At 65.0% G+C, this 17,538-nt stretch overlaps 5 protein-coding genes across 6 annotated transcripts; 2 read left to right on the plus strand and 3 right to left on the minus strand.

Annotated features, from left to right (window-relative positions):
• Positions 1-259: 259 nt before the first annotated feature.
• Positions 260-3,783, plus strand: LOC117001566 (dipeptidase 1-like). The gene is made up of 10 exons (XM_033069989.1): positions 260-378; positions 1,315-1,447; positions 1,627-1,759; positions 1,852-2,002; positions 2,096-2,165; positions 2,565-2,741; positions 2,847-2,931; positions 3,008-3,083; positions 3,233-3,368; positions 3,607-3,783. The coding sequence occupies exons 1-10, from the start codon at positions 260-262 to the stop codon at positions 3,781-3,783; spliced, it is 1,257 nt and encodes a 418-aa protein (XP_032925880.1).
• A 1,004-nt stretch (positions 3,784-4,787) lies between these two features.
• On the minus strand, positions 4,788-8,301 carry LOC117001663 (charged multivesicular body protein 1a). The gene is made up of 7 exons (XM_033070128.2): positions 8,224-8,301; positions 8,026-8,045; positions 7,399-7,476; positions 7,025-7,171; positions 6,686-6,814; positions 6,413-6,600; positions 4,788-6,242 (listed from the first exon to the last, which is right to left on the minus strand). Exons 1-7 carry the CDS (start codon positions 8,228-8,230, stop codon positions 6,221-6,223), a joined length of 591 nt encoding a protein of 196 aa, XP_032926019.1. The 5' UTR covers positions 8,231-8,301; the 3' UTR covers positions 4,788-6,220.
• Positions 8,302-8,514: 213 nt separating this feature from the next.
• LOC117001647 (cyclin-dependent kinase 10-like) lies at positions 8,515-11,452 on the plus strand. 2 transcript variants are annotated; one of them, XM_033070105.2, is made up of 13 exons: positions 8,536-8,673; positions 8,781-8,853; positions 9,241-9,312; positions 9,415-9,517; positions 9,632-9,713; positions 9,810-9,877; positions 10,062-10,114; positions 10,205-10,274; positions 10,354-10,413; positions 10,499-10,622; positions 10,701-10,840; positions 10,942-10,994; positions 11,072-11,452. In XM_033070105.2, exons 1-13 carry the CDS (start codon positions 8,545-8,547, stop codon positions 11,167-11,169), a joined length of 1,125 nt encoding a protein of 374 aa, XP_032925996.1. In that variant the 5' UTR covers positions 8,536-8,544; the 3' UTR covers positions 11,170-11,452. The 2 variants fall into 2 exon arrangements, with proteins under 2 accessions (XP_032925995.1, XP_032925996.1); XM_033070104.2 differs by having other exon boundaries at positions 8,515-8,673; positions 10,499-10,840.
• Positions 11,453-11,842: 390 nt separating this feature from the next.
• LOC117001567 (spermatogenesis-associated protein 2-like protein) lies at positions 11,843-13,083 on the minus strand. Its single transcript, XM_033069990.1, has 2 exons — positions 12,736-13,083; positions 11,843-12,658 (listed from the first exon to the last, which is right to left on the minus strand). Exons 1-2 carry the CDS (start codon positions 13,081-13,083, stop codon positions 11,843-11,845), a joined length of 1,164 nt encoding a protein of 387 aa, XP_032925881.1.
• LOC117001633 (VPS9 domain-containing protein 1-like) lies at positions 12,997-17,437 on the minus strand. Its single transcript, XM_033070075.1, has 16 exons — positions 17,356-17,437; positions 16,847-16,919; positions 16,665-16,757; positions 16,403-16,565; positions 16,004-16,115; positions 15,812-15,874; positions 15,608-15,660; positions 15,441-15,528; positions 15,220-15,305; positions 14,672-15,126; positions 14,397-14,526; positions 14,126-14,319; positions 13,973-14,054; positions 13,743-13,847; positions 13,470-13,580; positions 12,997-13,084 (listed from the first exon to the last, which is right to left on the minus strand). The coding sequence occupies exons 1-15, from the start codon at positions 17,404-17,406 to the stop codon at positions 13,505-13,507; spliced, it is 1,824 nt and encodes a 607-aa protein (XP_032925966.1). The 5' UTR covers positions 17,407-17,437; the 3' UTR covers positions 12,997-13,084; positions 13,470-13,504.
• Positions 17,438-17,538: the final 101 nt, after the last annotated feature.

Genomic DNA, 17,538 nt, shown 5'->3' on the forward strand with positions numbered 1-17,538 from the left:
GGGTTGGGAGCGTCACCGCGGCTCGGAGAGGCCCTGTGGCACGGCACAGCCACCAGGGCTGGGCTGGGGGAGGCCGGGTCTGTGCAGCCCTGGCACTGCCAAGCGGGCACAGGGCAGTTGGGGAGAGGTAATGCTGCGCTCCTGGTTATTCATTGACGGCGGGAGGGGACTGAGGAGCGCGGGGCAGCCACCCCAGTGCGTGTGCTCACACCGTGGTGACAGGTTCCCCCTCGTCCTCAGCAGCACCCAGCAGGAGAAGATGCCAGGCAGGAGCGTGTGGGTGCTGCTGGTGGTGCTGGCGCTGGCGCTGCCCAGCACTGGACAGCAGTACCTGGAGGAGGCCGAGCGCATCATGAGCAGCACTCCGGTCATCGATGGGTGAGCAAAGGTCACCCTGCGAGCGCGCCCAGCTGCTCCGTCCCTGTGGGAAAACCCCAGCTGGGAAACCCTCCTGGGACAGCCCGGTGGGGATCCCCAGACCGGGCATTCCAGGGAACAGGGAGCAGCTTACCCAGGGGATGCCCATGCCAGGCAGCCCAGCGCTGTGTGGGGACGGGGGACAGCTTTCCCGGGGATGCCGTGGGACCGTCCGTGCAGCCCAGGGGATCCCCGGAGCCGCAGCCCAGCGGGATTGGGCAGGGTACCGGGAAGTTGGGGTTAGGCTGCGCTAGGGGGAAGTTCCTGCTCAGACCTCACTCACGTCCCCGGTCCCGTCCCCGGTCCCTTCCCCGGATCCCCAACACACTCCGGACCCCTGCAGCATTCCCTTGTGGATCAGTGCTGTGCCACTGGGACAGGGAGCAGGGCAGGGGGAGCAGGGGGACGTGGGACTGTGACAGGAGCAGGAAGTGGCACCCAACCCGGACCCTGCCACCTCCCCAGTGGCACTGCTGGGTGTGGGATGTGCATACCAGGACGTCCTTGTGGTGACATCTCTGTCAGAAGGATGTTGGGCTGGCTCCCCTGGGTGTGAGGGCTGATGAAGGGTTGGAAAGGTTCACGGGAGGATCCTCTGGGATCCCCCATGGCACTGTCCCCTGGGAGAGGCCTGTCTCCAGTTCCTGGCTGGAACTGCTTGGGTGGCTTTTGGCTGAGGGGACAGGTGGGGGGACAGATGGACTGAGGAACAGGGGGTGGAGGAATGGATAATAAATGGATGGATGGATGGATGGATGGATGGATGGATGCATGGATGGATGGATGGATGGATGGATGGAATGACAACCAGATGAGGGCACTCAGGGGAATGGGCAGCCTGAGGGCAAGAGGGTAGAGGGTCAGGTCTCTCCTCAGTGCCACCCTGTCCCTGCCCAGGCACAACGACCTCCCCTGGCAGCTCCTCAATAAGTTCAACAACCAACTGCGGCTGCCAGAAGCCAACCTGACAGTGCTGAACGACACGCACACCAACATCCCCAAACTGCGCCAGGGGCACGTGGGTGCGCAGGTGGGAGCAGCAGGGTGGGCAGTGGGGTGGGCTGTGGGGTGGGCAGCAGGGAGGGCAGCAGGGTAGGCAGTGGGATGGACAGCAGGGTGGGCAGTGGAATGGACAGCAGGGTGGGCAGCGGGGTGGACAGCAGGGTGGGCAGTGCCCGTGCTGCCGTGCTGACTGAGTGCCCGTGGCAGTTCTGGTCGGTGTACGTGCCCTGCGAGACGCAGAACAAGGACGCGGTGAAGCGCACGCTGGAGCAGATGGACGTGGTGCAGCGCATGTGTGACCTGTACCCCGAGACCTTCTCCTGCGTCACCGACCCAGACGGTGAGCAGCACCACCAAGGGAGGTGTCACCAAGGCACCACAGGGTGCTGATGGGCCGTGCACACCCAAGCTGATGCCCCCACCCTCCTGCAGGCATCGAGCTGGCGTTCCGGAGCGGGAAGGTGGCCAGCCTCATGGGGGTGGAGGGCGGCCACTCCATCGACAGCAGCCTGGGCGTCCTGCGCACCCTCTACCGCCTGGGTGCTCGCTACATGACCCTCACCCACAGCTGCAACACACCCTGGTAGGACCCCCAGGGGGCACAGAGGGTGGCAGGGCTGGCACAGGGAGATGTGGAAAGAGATGTGGCCACTCTGATGCTCTCCCTGCTCTGCAGGGCGGACAACTGGCTGGTGGACACCAATGATGAAAAACCCGTGCACCACGGCCTGTCACCATTTGGGAAGGTAAGGAACAGCATCAGCAATGTCCAGCAGCAGTACTGGAACCCACTGGCCCCATGCTGGGTGCAGTGTTCCATCCATCCATCCATCCATCCATCCATCCATCCATCCATCCATCATCCATCCATCATCCATCCATCCATCCATCCATCCATCATCCATCCATCCATCCATCCATCCATCCATCCATCCATCATCCATCCATCCATCATCCATCCATCCCTCCATCCATCCATCCATCCATCCATCCATCATCCATCCATCCATCCATCCATCCATCCATCCATCCATCCATCCATCCATCCATCCATCCATCCCTCTGTCCCAGCAGCTCCAGACATCCCTGTGGGGGACCCCTCCCATGCACCCCTCGGTCCCCTAGCCCCATCCCTGTCCCTGTAGATCGTGGTGCAGGAGATGAACCGCCTGGGCATGATAGTGGACCTGGCCCACGTCTCAGTGGACACGATGAAGGCTGTGCTGAACATCTCCAGAGCCCCCATCATCTTCAGCCACTCATCTGCCTACGGCATCTGCCCGCACCGCCGCAACGTGCCCGACGATGTGCTGAGGCTGGTGGTGAGTGTGGGGGCATGGTGGGGGCATGGTGGGGGCATGGCAGGGACAGGGCAGGGGCAGGGGGGGCTCTGGGGAGTCAGGGCGCTCAGGGCTGTTCCCCTCCAGAACTCTACGGGGAGCTTGGTGATGGTCAACTTCTACAACAACTATGTGACCTGCAGTAACAAAGCCAAACTGTCCGACGTTGCAGGTGAGGAGGTGTCCAGGTGGGTGGGAGGTGGCAGTGACCCCCCTGCCCCGCTCACCCCATCCCCCCCTCCTCACAGACCACATGGACTATGTGAAGAAGGTAGCTGGTGCTAAGGCTGTCGGCTTCGGTGGGGACTACGACGGGGTCACAGGGTAAATAAAGGGGGTGATGGTGCAGGATGGGATGGGACAGCGTGTCCCCACCATGGGGACTTCCTGAGGGGTTGGGGCATCCCCCCTGCACCTTGTGAGGGCACCTGGGAGTGGCCCAGCTGTGAGCTGTGAGCTGTGGGGTGGCACAGGCTCCCCACTGGCCTGGAGGACGTCTCCAAGTATCCTGCACTGGTGGCCGAGCTGCTGGCGAGGAACTGGACGGAGGAGGAGGTGAAGGGGGCCCTGGCTGAGAATCTGCTCCGGGTCTTCAGACAAGTGGAGAGGGTGAGTGGGACACAGGGACGTACAGGACAAGGTGACACAAGTGGCACAGGGACACTTGGGGCAGGAGACACGGGTCGAACATCAGGGCATGTGGCACTCAGGAATTTATGGGACACGGGGAGGCACAGGGACACACGGGCCACCGTGTGTGGGAATGGTGTGGGTGGCACAGGGTGGCAGGGGCTCTGTGTGGATGGGCACTGCCATCCTGTCACAGCCCACCCTGTCCCCACGGCAGGTGAAGACGGACCTGCAGAACACAGCTCCCTACGAGAGCCCCATCGCCTTGGAGGAGCTGGAGGGGTCGTGCAGAACCAACTATGGGTACTCCACGGATGCTGGCACTGCCCAGCGCCCGTCGGCAGCCCTGGCACTGGCGCTGGTGCTGGCCCCGCTCCTCTCCGTGCTCTATTAGAACGTGGCTGCCACTCCGGCCCTGGCACCGTGCCCAGGGCTGCCGGGTGGGGGCACAACCCTGCGCCCTTCTCTGCCGGACCTGCCGGCAAAATAAAACCATGGCTCGAGCAGTGCCGGCAGCGAGTGTCCGTGTAAAAACCCGCAACAGAGCCCGCCGGCTCCTGGCTGGAGATGCTGGGCCACCCCGGCATGGCAGTGGCCACCCCCGCGTGTCACCGGCCACCTCGGCATGTCACCGGCGGGGCAGAGCAGCAGGGTCCCGGCGGCGCTCACACCGGGAAGCTGTAACAGCACCGGGAGTGACACATCCCGGCAACACCTGGCCAGGGCACTGCAGCGCTGCCTCCGCAGGGTGCTTCCATTAATCATTAGCTAATTAATTGGCTACTTAATTATCTCCTTAGCAATTTCCTCTCGCATTCAGGAACAGCCTGTCGGAGCGGAGGCGGGGGAACAGGCAGGAGAAGGAGAGATGTCTCTTCCTGTGGCATTCGGGGTTTGGCTGAGGCACAGTGCCTGGCTGCCAGCCGGGCACGGGGAAGGGAGTGGGGACGGGGAAGATATCCCAGGGAAAAATGGAGACAGGGAAGGGACGGGAATGGGGAAGGGAAGGCTGCACCCTCATCCCTGCAGCCCCACCCCTGGCAGTGAGGCTGCCGTGGGCAGGTGCTGATGGCAGGATGGGTGCGGTGCCACCTCGGTGCAGTGACAAGCCCAAGGGACCCAGCTTGTCCCCATGAGGGGCTGGGGAATGATCCAGGGAGCTGGGGTCCAGCTGCTCCAAGCTCCTGCCCACTCTGGTTCGGCCACATGAAAGGTTCAGGTCCCTGCAGGAGTGGAGAAGGGGGCTGTCCTTGCTCTCCAGAATCCCCAGAGTGGGTACCCTGAGCCACTTCCCAGCTCCTGGATGGGCAGAGGCTCTGGGAACAAGGGCAGCCCCTTCTTCCTCCTCAGGCCCAGGGCAGGGGACATGCTGAGACAATGGGGACCACAGACCCAATGGGCATCTACACCCCCAACACACACTGGGGTGTTCAGAGATTGTTTATTTAAACCCACAGAAGGGCACGGACACGGTTTGGGTAAAAGAAGGCAAATAAGACAAACTTTAAAAAAAAAAAACCACCAATGCAACCACACAGAGACAGCCCAAGGAGGAGGGACAGGGGGCAGGTCTGGAGGCCCCAGTGCCACAGGGACACCGTGCAGGGAGCCAGGAGCCAGGCACAAATCTCCAGGGTCTGCTGCCTCCTCCTCCTCGGTGGTGAGGAAGGCTCTGTGTCACCAGCCACACGCTCCAAGGCCACTGAACTCAGGAAAAATAATCAACGCAGCGGGAAGTGTTTGTGCCGGGGAGGTGGCCCCCGTGACATCTCCCAGAGGTGAAAGTTCCTCCTGGGAGACCCAAAGGAAACGGCGCTTCCTTCCTGGAGAGCTTCCAGCAATCCAGCAGCTCCGCGGTGCCGGGGATCACGCGGGAGGGGCGCAAACAGTTCCAGCCCCAGGGGAAGGTGACAAGGGACAGGGATGAACAGCAGGAGGGGACACAAAGAACAGCCCCCACCCCCAGCCCGGTGCCAGCAGCGAGGGGACAGAGGACATCCAGGGGACGAGGCACAGGGATTGAGACAGAGCTGCTCCCGGGATGGTTTTGCATTCCCTGCCACACCCACCCAGTAGGGGGACATTTGGGGACGTGTCTGCAGCCACCACAGCTGCTGCAATCCAGTGCTGGACATGGGTCCTCACTGGTCCATACTGGCAGTTAGGACCGGGATAACAATTTCCAGCTGGCAGTGCCTGGGGAATGAGAGGATTGACACGCACAGGGCTGGGCAGGGGGCGTGTTCCAAAGGGCACTTCGTGGTACGGGGCTGGGGGTGTCGGGCAACAGGACACGAGCAGCAAAGGGCACAGGGACAGTGACAGCGAGGGAGGGGACACCCCGGTGTCACCACCCCTTCCTGCAAGGCACCGACCTCCCCAGATCCACAGCCAGGCACAGGGCCCTTCCCACAGCTCTGCCAGAGACTGGGAACCCCACGGGTTCTCCTGCTCCTCCCAAACAGCCCCTGAGGAACTCAGCCCACAGCTCAGCTCTGGGCAGGGACAGGGAACAACAGAGTAGTTGGGGAGCAGCATCCCAAGACCAGGAAAATCTCCATAGTGTTCCATCAGCAGCAGGATGTGGGGCTCTGCCAGGCAGCAGCAGCAGCAGCACCCTCAAACTAAACACCCCCCACAATCCAGCACAGTGTTCCTCGGCCACAGGAGTGGCCACATTCCCACCGGGATCGCTGCCTGCTCAGGGAAGGGCTGTCACCCCCCTGAGATGAGTCCCAAGGCAGGGGGGGCTGGGGATGTGCTGGGGGCTGCAGGAGGGGGTCCCGGCTCCTCCGCCGCGGCCGCTCCAGCGGTGCCGTGCACAGGAGAGCTCAGTTCCGCAGGGCAGCCAGCCTGGAGGGCAGAGCAGCACAGGGGAGCAGGTCAGGGCAGCAGCAAAGCCTCAGCTCGGGAGCAGCTGCATCCAGCATGTCCAGGGGACTCCTCTGAGCCCTCCCAGGAAGGGACAACTCTTCCCATCCTGGGAAGCACTGGAAGTATGCAGGAATTGGGAGAGAACCAACCTCCGGGACAGCTGGTCCTCCTGGGAGCGGACAGAGCTCTCCCCCACGGCCGAGGCTCCCTCGGGCAGCTGGCTGAGCTGGTCCATGATCTCCAGCCCGTTCTCCTCGGCGATCTGGACGATCAGGCTGTCCACCTGCTCCTGCGGCGTGCTCAGCGTGGTGGCCGAGCTCATGGAGTCCTCCATGACCTGGGACAGACACAGTCCTGTCACCCTGCCTGCCCAGAGACCCAGCAGGGATCCCCCCAGCACCTCCTGGATGGCTGGCACTCACCGACGTGTGAACATCCAAATTCTGCACTTGCTGCTCGAATTTATCCATCACTGCCGACACCTTCTGCAGGTCCATGGAGCTCAGGGCCTTGTCCAGAGCCTTGGTCACCTGTGCCATGTTTTTCGTCACCTGCAAGAGAAGAATCCTTCAGGAACACTCTGAGGATTACAGACAAATCCAAACATTGTCCTGACAGCACCACAGGTAGGATGGACCTGTCTGGAAGGTCTGAGAACACCACCATTTTGGGGGATGGGGGAGCCCGTGGTGGTTGGAGGCAGTGAGAGGGGAAGCTCCACGTGGGGATGCAGCTCCCAAATCCCTGCTGGAGGCTCTTACCCCTTTCATGGTGACAGCTGTCTGCACCTTGGAGGCCACAGCGTCCACCCGGGACGCCATGCGCAGCCAGTTGAGCCCCTCGTTCTTCTTGCGGATGGCATTCTCGGCATAAACCCGGGCACACTCCACATTCTTCTGCTGCAGGGCCTGCCACACAGAGAGCCCGTGCTCAGAGAAACCCCCCAGGCATTCAGACCAGCCCACACAGGGCAGGGAATGCCCCACAGCAGGAGAAAAACGTCCCTTGTGTTGCTGGGTGTGCCAGGAGCGGAGGGTGGGGAGGGGATCGGGTCCTCTCCTGCTCCCACACGGTGGGAAGAGCAAATTCCAGCTGCCCCACAGTGCTGAGCCCCGGCAGAATGAGCCCCACACACCTTTTTGACTTTGGCTTGCTCAGCCTTGGAGTCCTTCTCGGCTTTCTTGGAGAGTTTTTCCAGCTGCTTCGCTGTGAACTGTGGAGAGGAGCGGGACAGCAGCGGGATCCAGCAGGGCAGGACCGGGGACAGAGTCATGGGATGGTTTGGGCTGGAAGGGACCTCATAGCCCATCTCATCCCACCCCCTGCCATGGGCACGGACACCTTATATTATCCCCAGGTGGCTCCAAGCCCCATCCAACCCTGCCTTGGACACTTCCAGGGATCCAGGAGCATCCACAGCCTCTCTGGGCACCTGTGCCAGGCCCTCACCACCCTCCCAGGAAAAAATTCCTTTCCAATAACTCATCTAACCCTGCCCTTTAGCACTGGGAAGCTGTTCCCCTTAGAGCCACCGTACCAGTGCCCACCTGTCCCACCCCAGCCACCTCTCAGCGGCCATGGCTGCCCGACCCTCCGCCCGCGGCACCTCCGGTCACCCCCGCGGGCCGGGGCCTCCTCCTGTCACGGTCCCGCCGCAGAAGCCCCGATGAGGCCGAGCCAGCGGGCGGAACCGGCCCCGAGGCCCTCTCGGGACCGGTGATACCGGACGGAAAGGAGGCGGAGAGGCCTCTGCTGTTCTCACCTTCAACTGGAAGAGCGTGTCTGGAAAGGAAGGGGAGCACAGTCTCAGCGACAACACCGGGACCGGGATCGGGTACCGGGGACCCCGCCCACACACCCCGGCCACCAGTCCCGACTCCGACCCTCATCCCCAGCCCCACCCCTCCAGACCCGCCCCAGCCCCATCGGGAGGCGCCGGTACCGCCCAACCCCCCGGTACCGTCCATCCTGCCCGCCGCCGCTTCCGGGTGCCGCCGCCGCTTCCGGGATGCGCGCGCTGAGTCTCGCGAGAGCGGCGCCGCGGGTGGGCGGGGGGAGGTCACGTGGGCAGCAGAAAAGCTTTGGGCGGCGCACGTGCGGGGGCGGGGCCTCGAGGGGCGGTGCCGGATAGGGCGGGGCTATGCTGGAAAGGGGTCGCTATTGGTCCCTCTCTAGCAACGGTTGCCAGAGGCTTAACGCGTGTGGGCGGTGCCCGAGGGTGGGCGGGGCCTGCGGCAGGACCGTACCGCGCGTGCGCAGGGCGGGACTCGCCTGTGCGGACATGGCAGCGGCTGAGGCGGGGGCGGCCCCGGCGGGACCGGCACCGGCACCGGCCGAGCCAGAGCTGGAGCCCCTGCGGCTGCGGCGACTGCGGGGCGACGGCTTCTTCGAGATTCCGGCAGCTGACCGGGTGAGTGCAGCGGTCCCTGGGGGTGTGAGGGGGTTTGGGGCCGGCGGGGGGGCCCCGCTGAGGAGCCCTCGAGGCGGCGCCGCCTGGACGCGGCTCTCTGCTTTCAGCTGGGCCGGTGCCGCAGCGTGAAGGAGTTTGAGAAGCTGAATCGGATCGGAGAGGGCACGTACGGCATCGTGTGTGAGTTCGGCTGGGGCGGTTCTGCGGGAAGGGAGCTCGGAGTTAATTCTGTTCCACTCCCTGCAGTGGGTAGCGACATTTCCCTGGGATCACTTTGTTCCATCCAGCCTGGCCTTGGACACTAACAGACGTGGGGCAGCTATAGCGTCTCTGGGAACCTGTGCTAGGGCCTCCCCACCTTCACAGGGAAGGATTCCTTATGGGTGTCCTATCTAACCCTGCCCTTTGCCAGTGGAAAACCTTTCCCCCGTGTAGAATCCCAGCACGGTTTGGGTCGGGAGGGGCCTGAAGCTCACCCAGTTCCCCCCTGTGGCAGAGGTGGGGGGGCCGAGTGAGGCTGGGACTAACCCGGGTATGTGACCTGGTGCCAACGTGTGTTGCCCCCAGACCGTGCCCGGGACACGCTGACTGATGAGACAGTGGCACTGAAGAAGGTGCGGATGGACAACGAGAAAGATGGTAATGGAGGAGCTGGGGGAACAGGGGCTGCTCTGGCTCCAGGCCTGGCTCTGGCTCTGGCTCCAGGCCATTCCTGCAGCACGGCTTTTCCTCCCTCCCCAGGAATGCCCATCAGCAGCCTGCGGGAGATCACGCTGCTCCTGGAGCTCCAGCACCCCAACATTGTGGAACTGAAGGAGGTGGTTGTGGGAAACCACCTGGAGAGGTGAGTCCCCTCTCTGTCCTTCCTCTGCCTTCCGAAACTTCCCTGGAGCCCTGAGCCACCTCAGCAGACAAACCTGTCCTGGGGGATGCTCTGACCTTACTTTGTCTCCAACAGCATTTTCCTGGTGATGGGATACTGCGAGCAGGACTTGGCCAGTCTCCTGGAGAACATGCAAACCCCCTTCTCAGAGGCTCAGGTACAGGTTGGGGCAGGATTTGGGTCCAGCACCCCTTAGAGGGTGCTGCCATTTCTGCCAAAACATGTGGGCACAGCTGCTGTCCTCTGTCCCCAGGTGAAGTGCATCATCCTGCAGGTGCTCAAGGGCCTGCAGTACCTCCATGAGAACTACATCATCCACAGGTAGGAGTGGCAGGATGGAGCTGGGGGCCAAAGGAGACACCTCCCATGTCCTGGGAGCACCATCAGGAGCAGCTCAGGGTGGAGCTTTGGTGCCCATCAGTGTGGGAGAACCAGCAGGGCAGGGAGGCCGTGGGATTGGATTTTCCTTATGGTTTCTCACCTCCAGCTGCTCCATTTCCCACAGGGACCTGAAGGTTTCCAACCTGCTGATGACTGATAAAGGCTGTGTGAAGATAGGTGAGTCCTAGCACCTGCACCTGGCTGTGGCTGCTCTGTGCCATGACGCAGCTCACCCTGGGCTCCCTCCTGACTCTGCCTCTGCTGCAGCTGATTTCGGCCTGGCACGCACCTACGGGATGCCCCCTAAACCCATGACCCCCAAAGTGGTGACTCTGTGGTAAGTGTCTGGTGCCAGGGTGGGTTCTCCCAGTGGGATGAGCTCATGCCAGCTTTGCCACTGAGTGTCCCCTGTGCAGGTACCGCGCACCGGAGCTGCTGCTGGGGATGACGACCCAGACCACCAGCATCGACATGTGGTAAGAGGGTGCTGAGGTTGGATGGGGCTGGGGGACAGGCTGCAAACTGCAGGGGGATCACTGGAGAGGCTCCTGTGCTCTGCAGGGCTGCTGGCTGCATCCTGGCCGAGCTGCTGGCACACAAACCGCTGCTGCCAGGCACCTCTGAGATCCACCAGATCGACCTCATCGTGCAGCTCCTGGGGACACCCAATGAGAACATCTGGCCGGTGAGCTCCCTGCCCCTTTTCCCTGTCCTTTCTCCCTGGCTGTTCCCCTGGCCCCTCCTCACACTCTGTTTCCCCCAGGGGTTCTCCAAGCTGCCACTGGCCACCCAGTACACCCTGCGCAAGCAGCCCTACAACAACCTGAAGCACAGGTTTCCCTGGCTCTCGGAGGCTGGGCTGCGACTGCTCAACTTCCTCTTCATGTATGACCCCAAGAAAAGGTAAGAGCCAGGCAGGACGTGGGATGGGTAGGGCAGGGAACCTGTCACACACTGTCCCCCAGGCTGGGGTAGTCCCCTGCCACTTGCCTTTGTCCCTGCAGGGCTACGGCCAAGGACTGCCTGGAGAGTTCCTACTTCAAGGAGAAGCCCTTGCGTGAGTACTCCCCGTCCTGGGGCAGGGCAGGACTGGGGAGGCTTTGGGCCCTGCTGACGCCCCTCTGTGCCCCACAGCCTGTGAGCCAGAGCTGATGCCCACCTTCCCACACCACCGGAACAAGCGGGTGGCCAGCACGGCAGTGGAGAGCCAGGCCAAGCGCAGCAAGCCCTGAGCTGTCCCATGGGAGCAGGTGTGATGTGTCCTGGCTGAGGAGGATTCCCTCAGCCCAACAGTCCCAGTGCCATGGATCCAGCCGTTCCCAGGACGGCTCCTGAATCCATCTTGGAGGCTGGGCAGGCTCCAGTCTGGGGCTGGGTGAGTGCAGCACCAGGGCCAGGAGAGAGGAGAGATGGGGCCCAGGGCTGCAGGGTCAGTGCTGTCCCACAGGGGTCCTGGCTTGTGCTGTGTGGGAGAACCCCAACTCTGCCATCAATAAAAGCATCTGGCAGTGGCAACATTGGGAAGCAGTGACCTCATTCTTTGGTGCCAGCAGGACCAGGAACAGCTGTGGCTCTGCTCTCCTTCCTCTGTGTCATCCTGGGGACAAGGATACCTTCATGACACCCCATGTTCTGCCACTCTTGAAGTGGATCCCAGCCCCTACTCTCAAGGAGGCAGGAGCTGCTCCTGCAGGGTGAGGTATCACTGCAGCCCCTGCCCTGGACCAAGCATCTTGGTCCCCCTCACCAGGACACAACACCCCATGCTGAGGCAGCTACTTTACTGATGCACTGAATAATTTACAGCAGCAGTGCCTGGGCACCGCTGTCTCAGGGGTGACAAGTCTGGGTCCTTGTGCCAAGCAGGGCCATGCCCATCCCTTCCTGCAGGCAGCAGCAGCCGTGTCAGGAGCGGGGCGCAGAGCCCTCGGCCAGCAGCATGTCCAGCTCCGTGCGCTGCAGCCAGAGCCGCTGCTGCCGCTCCCCGCGCAGCTCCTGGCCGCGGTGCCGGCTGCGGCAGGCGCGTCCCACGGCACAGCCGCCGGCGTGCAGCTGCCGGCAGGTGCTGCAGCAGTACGAGGGCAGCATGCCCCGGCACAGGCACGAGTGCAGCTGGTAGCAGGGCAGCTCTGGCTTGTCCTGGGGGGAAGCCTGGGTCTCCCCCTGCAGCTGGAGGTTTCTGCTGGTCCCCACCAGCTCCTGCTCCGGGAAGAGGTGAGAGGTGTCCGGATCAGCACTGCCCAAAGGCCCTGGCCCAAGCATGGAATCAGAGCGTCCCCAGCCCCTCGTGGGCACATCCTGAGGGTCCCTCCACAGCGCTGGGGGGGCTGTGTCCTTGCCCCCTGTGTCCTCAGGGCTGTCTGGTGTCTCCCGGTAGAGATCCACACCGTCACCGCAGTCGGCAGCCGCCCTGCGCTGCATCCCCAGGTCCTGCAGCATCTCCAGGCAGCCCTTGGCACCCCCGGCCCGATGCCGCGCCTCCAGCAGCTCCTTGGCGCGGGGCCGCCGCAGCTGCGGCACCAGATCCGCCAGGATCTCACACTCCAGGCGGCAGGCAAGGAAGCCGACGGCAGCAGCGATCAGGGCAGGCCCCGGGGGCAGCCGGGTCACAGCCAGGCGGTGCCGGTCCTGCTGCTCGTAGCCCAGTCGGCCCAAACTCCGCACCAGGTCAGCTTCGGGGAGCGCTGGGCGCAGCAGGTGCACATAGGCGCCAGAGAAGGTCTGCAAGGAAAGCAAGGAGCGTGGCTGAAGGGGTCTGGGCACCCCCACAGCATCCCCTTACCACCTCAGGGCCTCACCTGGATGGTGCCGAACTCCCGGCGCCACGGGAAGAGGTAGAGGTTGACAGCCGCCAGCTCCAGCAGCTGGAAGGCGCTGGCCAGGCCTTGCAGAGCCCGCCCGGGGTCGGGGTGGTCCCGCAACCCCCGGGCCAGCAGTGCCAGGGCGTCCTCCTGCAGCGTCCCCAGCAGCGCCGGTTCGTGCTGCAGCCGCTGCCGCAGCCGCTCCGCCACGGCCGGGCTGGGGCAGGTCCCGGCGGGGCCGAGCTCCCGCTCCAGGGAGCGCCGGTACTCCTGGTGCAATTCCTGCCGGAACTCCTGCCCGTAGTCCTGCCGGTGCTCCTGCCGCAGCGCCGAGCCTGCACACATCCTGCGGGTACAGCACCGTGAGACCCCGCCCCGGTGCCCGGCAGACCCTCCCAAACCTGTGAACATCCCCCGCCAAAGCCTCACCTCCGGAACTCCGGCCCCCGAGGCCTCTCCGGCCCCTCCCCGGTCCCAGTCCCCCCGCTGTCACTCCTCGGCCCCGGTCCCCCCTGCTTCCCCCCCATCTCCGAGGTCACCCGGTGTTCCCATCCGCCCCTGGTTCCGCCCCGGTCCCGGTTCCCCACCTGCCGCTCCCGCGCTCCCTTCCCGCTCCCCTTGCGCGCGCACCGGGCCGGAACGCGCGTGCCGCGCGTGGCTCCGCCCCCGGGGCGGGGCTGGGCCCGCGCCACAGCGCCCCCCGCCGGGCGGGAGGACCCGGCCGTCAGCACCTGCGCGGGCTGTGGGGGTCCCGGCCGCCCCCTCCTCACTGCAGCGACTCCACGTAGGACAGGGCGCTCTGCAGGGACGTCAGGCAGTACCCCTCCTCCCCGATCAGGTACCTGTCACACCACACTGTCACCAACGCGACACCACCGCGGGCACCACGCTAGCACCGCTCCATCATGGCTGGGACATTGTCACAGGACACTGTCACATCCATCACCTCCCGCCCTGACAGCCCTGTCCTGACGGTGTCCTGAGCCCAGCACCCTGGCACGTACCCCTCATGGATGAATTCCTCCAGGGCGGCGCACTCGGAGAGCAGCTGGGGCAGCCCCGTCTGCAGCACCACGTAGGACAGGATGGGCAACAGGTCGTCTGCCCCGCTGTGACAACAGGAGCCATCAGCCATGGTGGCCACAGGGATTGTGCCCCAACAGCGTACCAGCCACAGGAGCCCTCAGCCTCACACTCCTCACTCATGGCTGAGGGCCGTTGTTGCTGTACTCACATGGCGGCTGTGGCGATGCTCCGGGCGTCCCGGGTGCCGCAGTACTCCTCAGCACACTCGCAGATGCCGCGCAGGGCTCGCACTGCGGCACAGGGCGGGTGTCAGGGTCACTGCCACCCCTGGGTCCCACCCTGTGTCCCCACCGCTGCTCACCGATGCACTCCAGCTTCCTGCGGGGACAGGTCTCCAGCGGGATGAGGCGCAGGTCCTGCACGGCCGAGGCGTACGCAGGGCGCCCGGGCCCGGGCGGGAAGAGGCGCGAGGCCAGCCCCATGTCGGCGGGGCTGGCGTGCCGGTGCCGCTCCATGCTGCACGCCAGGGCCGCCTCGCGGGGCTGCTGCACGGTCCTGTGGGAATGAGAGTGATGAGGGGGTGCCAGGAAGGGGGCAGTGGGTCTCGGACCCTCCAAAGAGGGTCGTGGTACCTGTAGAGGGCCAGGAGCGGGGCCCAGAGTGGGGGGAAGAAAGCCTCCTCCAGGCAGGCCAGGCACTGGTCCTTGCCGGCGGCGGTGCCGAGCCCCTCGAAGGCCAGCAGAGTCAGAGCCAGCAGCCTGTCTGGGAAGGGCGAGTCACACAGCACGGTGAGTCCCCCTGTCCTACCCACACTGGGACCCCTCATCCTGCCTACCGTGTGCCCCAAGTCAAAACGGGGCACAGGAGAGCCCCCCGATCGCCCCCTCCTCCCTCAGCTGTCCCTCACCGATGGCGTTGTGGATGTCCCTCACGACGCCTTTCAGCAGCTCCGGCAGTGCCATGTCCTGCCCGGAGCTGGCTGGGGCCTCTGTGGGGGCCCAGCCCTCGGGGGATGCCAGGAACCGCTCCAGGTCCTCGAAGGAGCTTTCCCGGGGGGTCTCGGGGGGCTCAGCAGGCCCTGGGCTGTCAGCGAGGGGGGTGCTGGACTGGCTGTGCCGCAGCGCGGCCGGGCCGTGCTCGGGCACCGAGAACATGCAGTGCAGGCTGCGCGACGCTCGGAGCCGGCGGCCCCCCGGCTCGGCGGGCAGCGAGGAGCCCCCCGAGTCCAGCGAGAGGAAGGACAGAGCCGAGGGGGAGGCAGGGGAGGCGTCAGCGGGGCAGCGGCTGACGGCGGGGTAGAGCCGGGCATACACCGCGCACTGCAGCCGCCGCAGCAGCTGCATGATGGGGTGCTCGGGGCAGCTGTGGGCAGAGGGATGGGATGGGATGGGCAGGGGGCACCAGAGCAGCCTCAGACCTCTTGCTCTGGCAGGACCATGCCCACCCCTGTAGTACCTCAGGAGGCAGGAGAAGAGCCCTGACACTACTGAGAGATCTGCTGGGCTCCGCTTCAGCTGCGCCTTCCACTGCCTTGGCCAGTCCTGGGGAGTGAACAGGGCTGGTCATGGGGATGGTGCAGTACCCTGCCCCAAGGCACAGCCTGCAGCCCCATGGCACAGCCTGCAGCCCCACGGCACAGCCTGCAGCCCTGTCAGCAGCCCCTGGCACACACTCACATGGTCCTGCTCATACTCAAGAATGGCAGCATAGAGTGCTCGCTGCTCCTGCTCCTCAGGGGTCAGTGCCACGCTGCTGGAGAACCTCCTGGGGACACCTCGGGTCAGTGAGGGCACTGCTGGGTGTCCCCACAGCCCGGGGTCCCTGCGGTGACATCCCCACTCACCGGTTGGCCGCCTCCTGCAGCCGCAGCCGCCGCTCTTCCATCTTGCGCTGCAGCTGGGCCAGGCACAGTTAAGGGTCCAGAGCCAGCACCGTGCTCACCCACTGCCCTTCGCCCTCCTCCATCCCCCAAAGGGACCCCAAAGGCCTTGTGGGGTCTCCCCAGGACAGGGAGAGGCTCTTGGAGCAATCCCACTGGGAAGGATACAGTCTCCTCTCGGGCCTTGGCGATCACCAGGTTCTCCATCATCTGCCGCTGCAGGGACAGTGTCTGTGGAGCAGGAGGAGAGTTGGGAACATCCCCACCACACCAGTGGGGAGCGGGGGTCCCCAGGGACCCTCTCCCTGCCTGGCTGCCGGTTCCATCCAGCTCCCAGCTCCTCCCCAGCTCCCCACTTGCCAGGGACGTCTTCTGCACGGCCTGGCTTGGGTTCAGCCGTGCCACCCGCGCCTCGTACGCTGCCTTCAGCTTCTGGTTCTGCAGGGAGGCCTCCTCCAGCGGGGTCAGCTCCCTGTAGGAACAGCCTCAGCACTCGCCACAGGGCACAGGACACGTGCCAGAACCACATCCTGCTCCTTGTTCCCCCCAGGCAGGCATGGGGCCACCACCAGTCCTTGTGTTGCAATTCTTGCCACACCCCGTGTCCCAAACCCCTCATGTTCGAACCCCCCGTGTCATACCCGCTGTGTTTGAGTCTCCCATGTCCTAGCCCCTGTATCCATGTCCACATCAGCCCCCCATGGTCCACCACTCTGTCTCAGCCCCTTGTCCCAGCTCCCACATCCAAGCCCCCCGTACTTCCGTGCGCTCTGTGCCTCAGCGATCTGGAGCTTCTGGAAGATCTCCGGGGGCAGGAATGGCGAGAGCTTCCCCCCCTCGTCCGAGCAGACCCGGCGGTGCCTGGGGAGGGGTGCAGGGCCCCCACTCCGCTCCTGTGCAGCCGGTTTCACCTGGGCTTTCCCTGGGGAGGGGGCCAGGACAGGTCGGCTGTGCCTCACTGCCAGCCTGGCCCTGCAGGGTCACCCAGCTCCCCAAAAGGAGACCCCCACCCCTCACTCACCCAGCGCCGCTGCGATGGATTTGACCCTCTCCAGGCACTGCTCTGCCAGCTTCAGCAGTTTGGGGGTGTCGGGGGTGACCCCCTCGCTGTTCTCTGTGGGGAGGGCGTGTTGGGGTCACTGCAGGACTTCCACCGACCGCCTTGGTTCACAGCGGGGAAACAAGGGGTCGGTCCTGCCTCACCTGTCCCTGCCGCCTCCTCCTGCAGGGCCTGGGCGATCAGGGTGATGCTCTTCAGGTACTCCACGTAGGCATCCTGCCAAAGCGGGGGCTGAGCAGGGACCCCCGCGGGTGCGGGGAGCTCGGGAACCCCCCCGGCCCCGGGGCATCGCAGCTCCCGGTCCGAACGGGAGGCGGGGGGAGCCCGGGGATGCGGGGGAAGCCCAGGGGAGCTGAGTCAGAGCGGGGATGCAGCCCCGGGATGCGGATGAGTCCCGGGATGCAGGATGAGACCGGGGATGCTGCCCCACGGCTGGCGGGGAGGCCGGGGGACGAAACCGGGGATGTGGGGAGAGCGCAGGGATACAGGAGGAGACCGGGGATGCGGGGAGAGCCCAGATAAAAAGCATGATGCCAGTGATGCAGCCCCGGGGATGGGGATCGAGCCCAGGGATGCAGGGCGAGCCCCGGCGGTGCCCTCCCGTGGATGCGGCTGAGCCCGGGGGTCCCTCCCCGGCCGCCCCCGCGCTCACCCTGGTCCTCCCGGCGCTGTCCATGCCCAGGGCGCCGCTCGCCGCCCTCATGGCTCCCTGCAGCCCGCGGCCCCCCCGGCCCGGCGCGGGCCCCTCGGCGCCCCCCGGCGCGGCCATGGCCGCGGGGCCGCCCGGAACGGCGCGCTGGGGGCCGCGGGCCCGGCCGGAGCGCGGCGGGACGGA

The sequence above is a fragment of the Catharus ustulatus genome, chromosome 11, assembly GCF_009819885.2.
Source record: "Catharus ustulatus isolate bCatUst1 chromosome 11, bCatUst1.pri.v2, whole genome shotgun sequence".
NCBI lineage: Eukaryota > Metazoa > Chordata > Aves > Passeriformes > Turdidae > Catharus > Catharus ustulatus.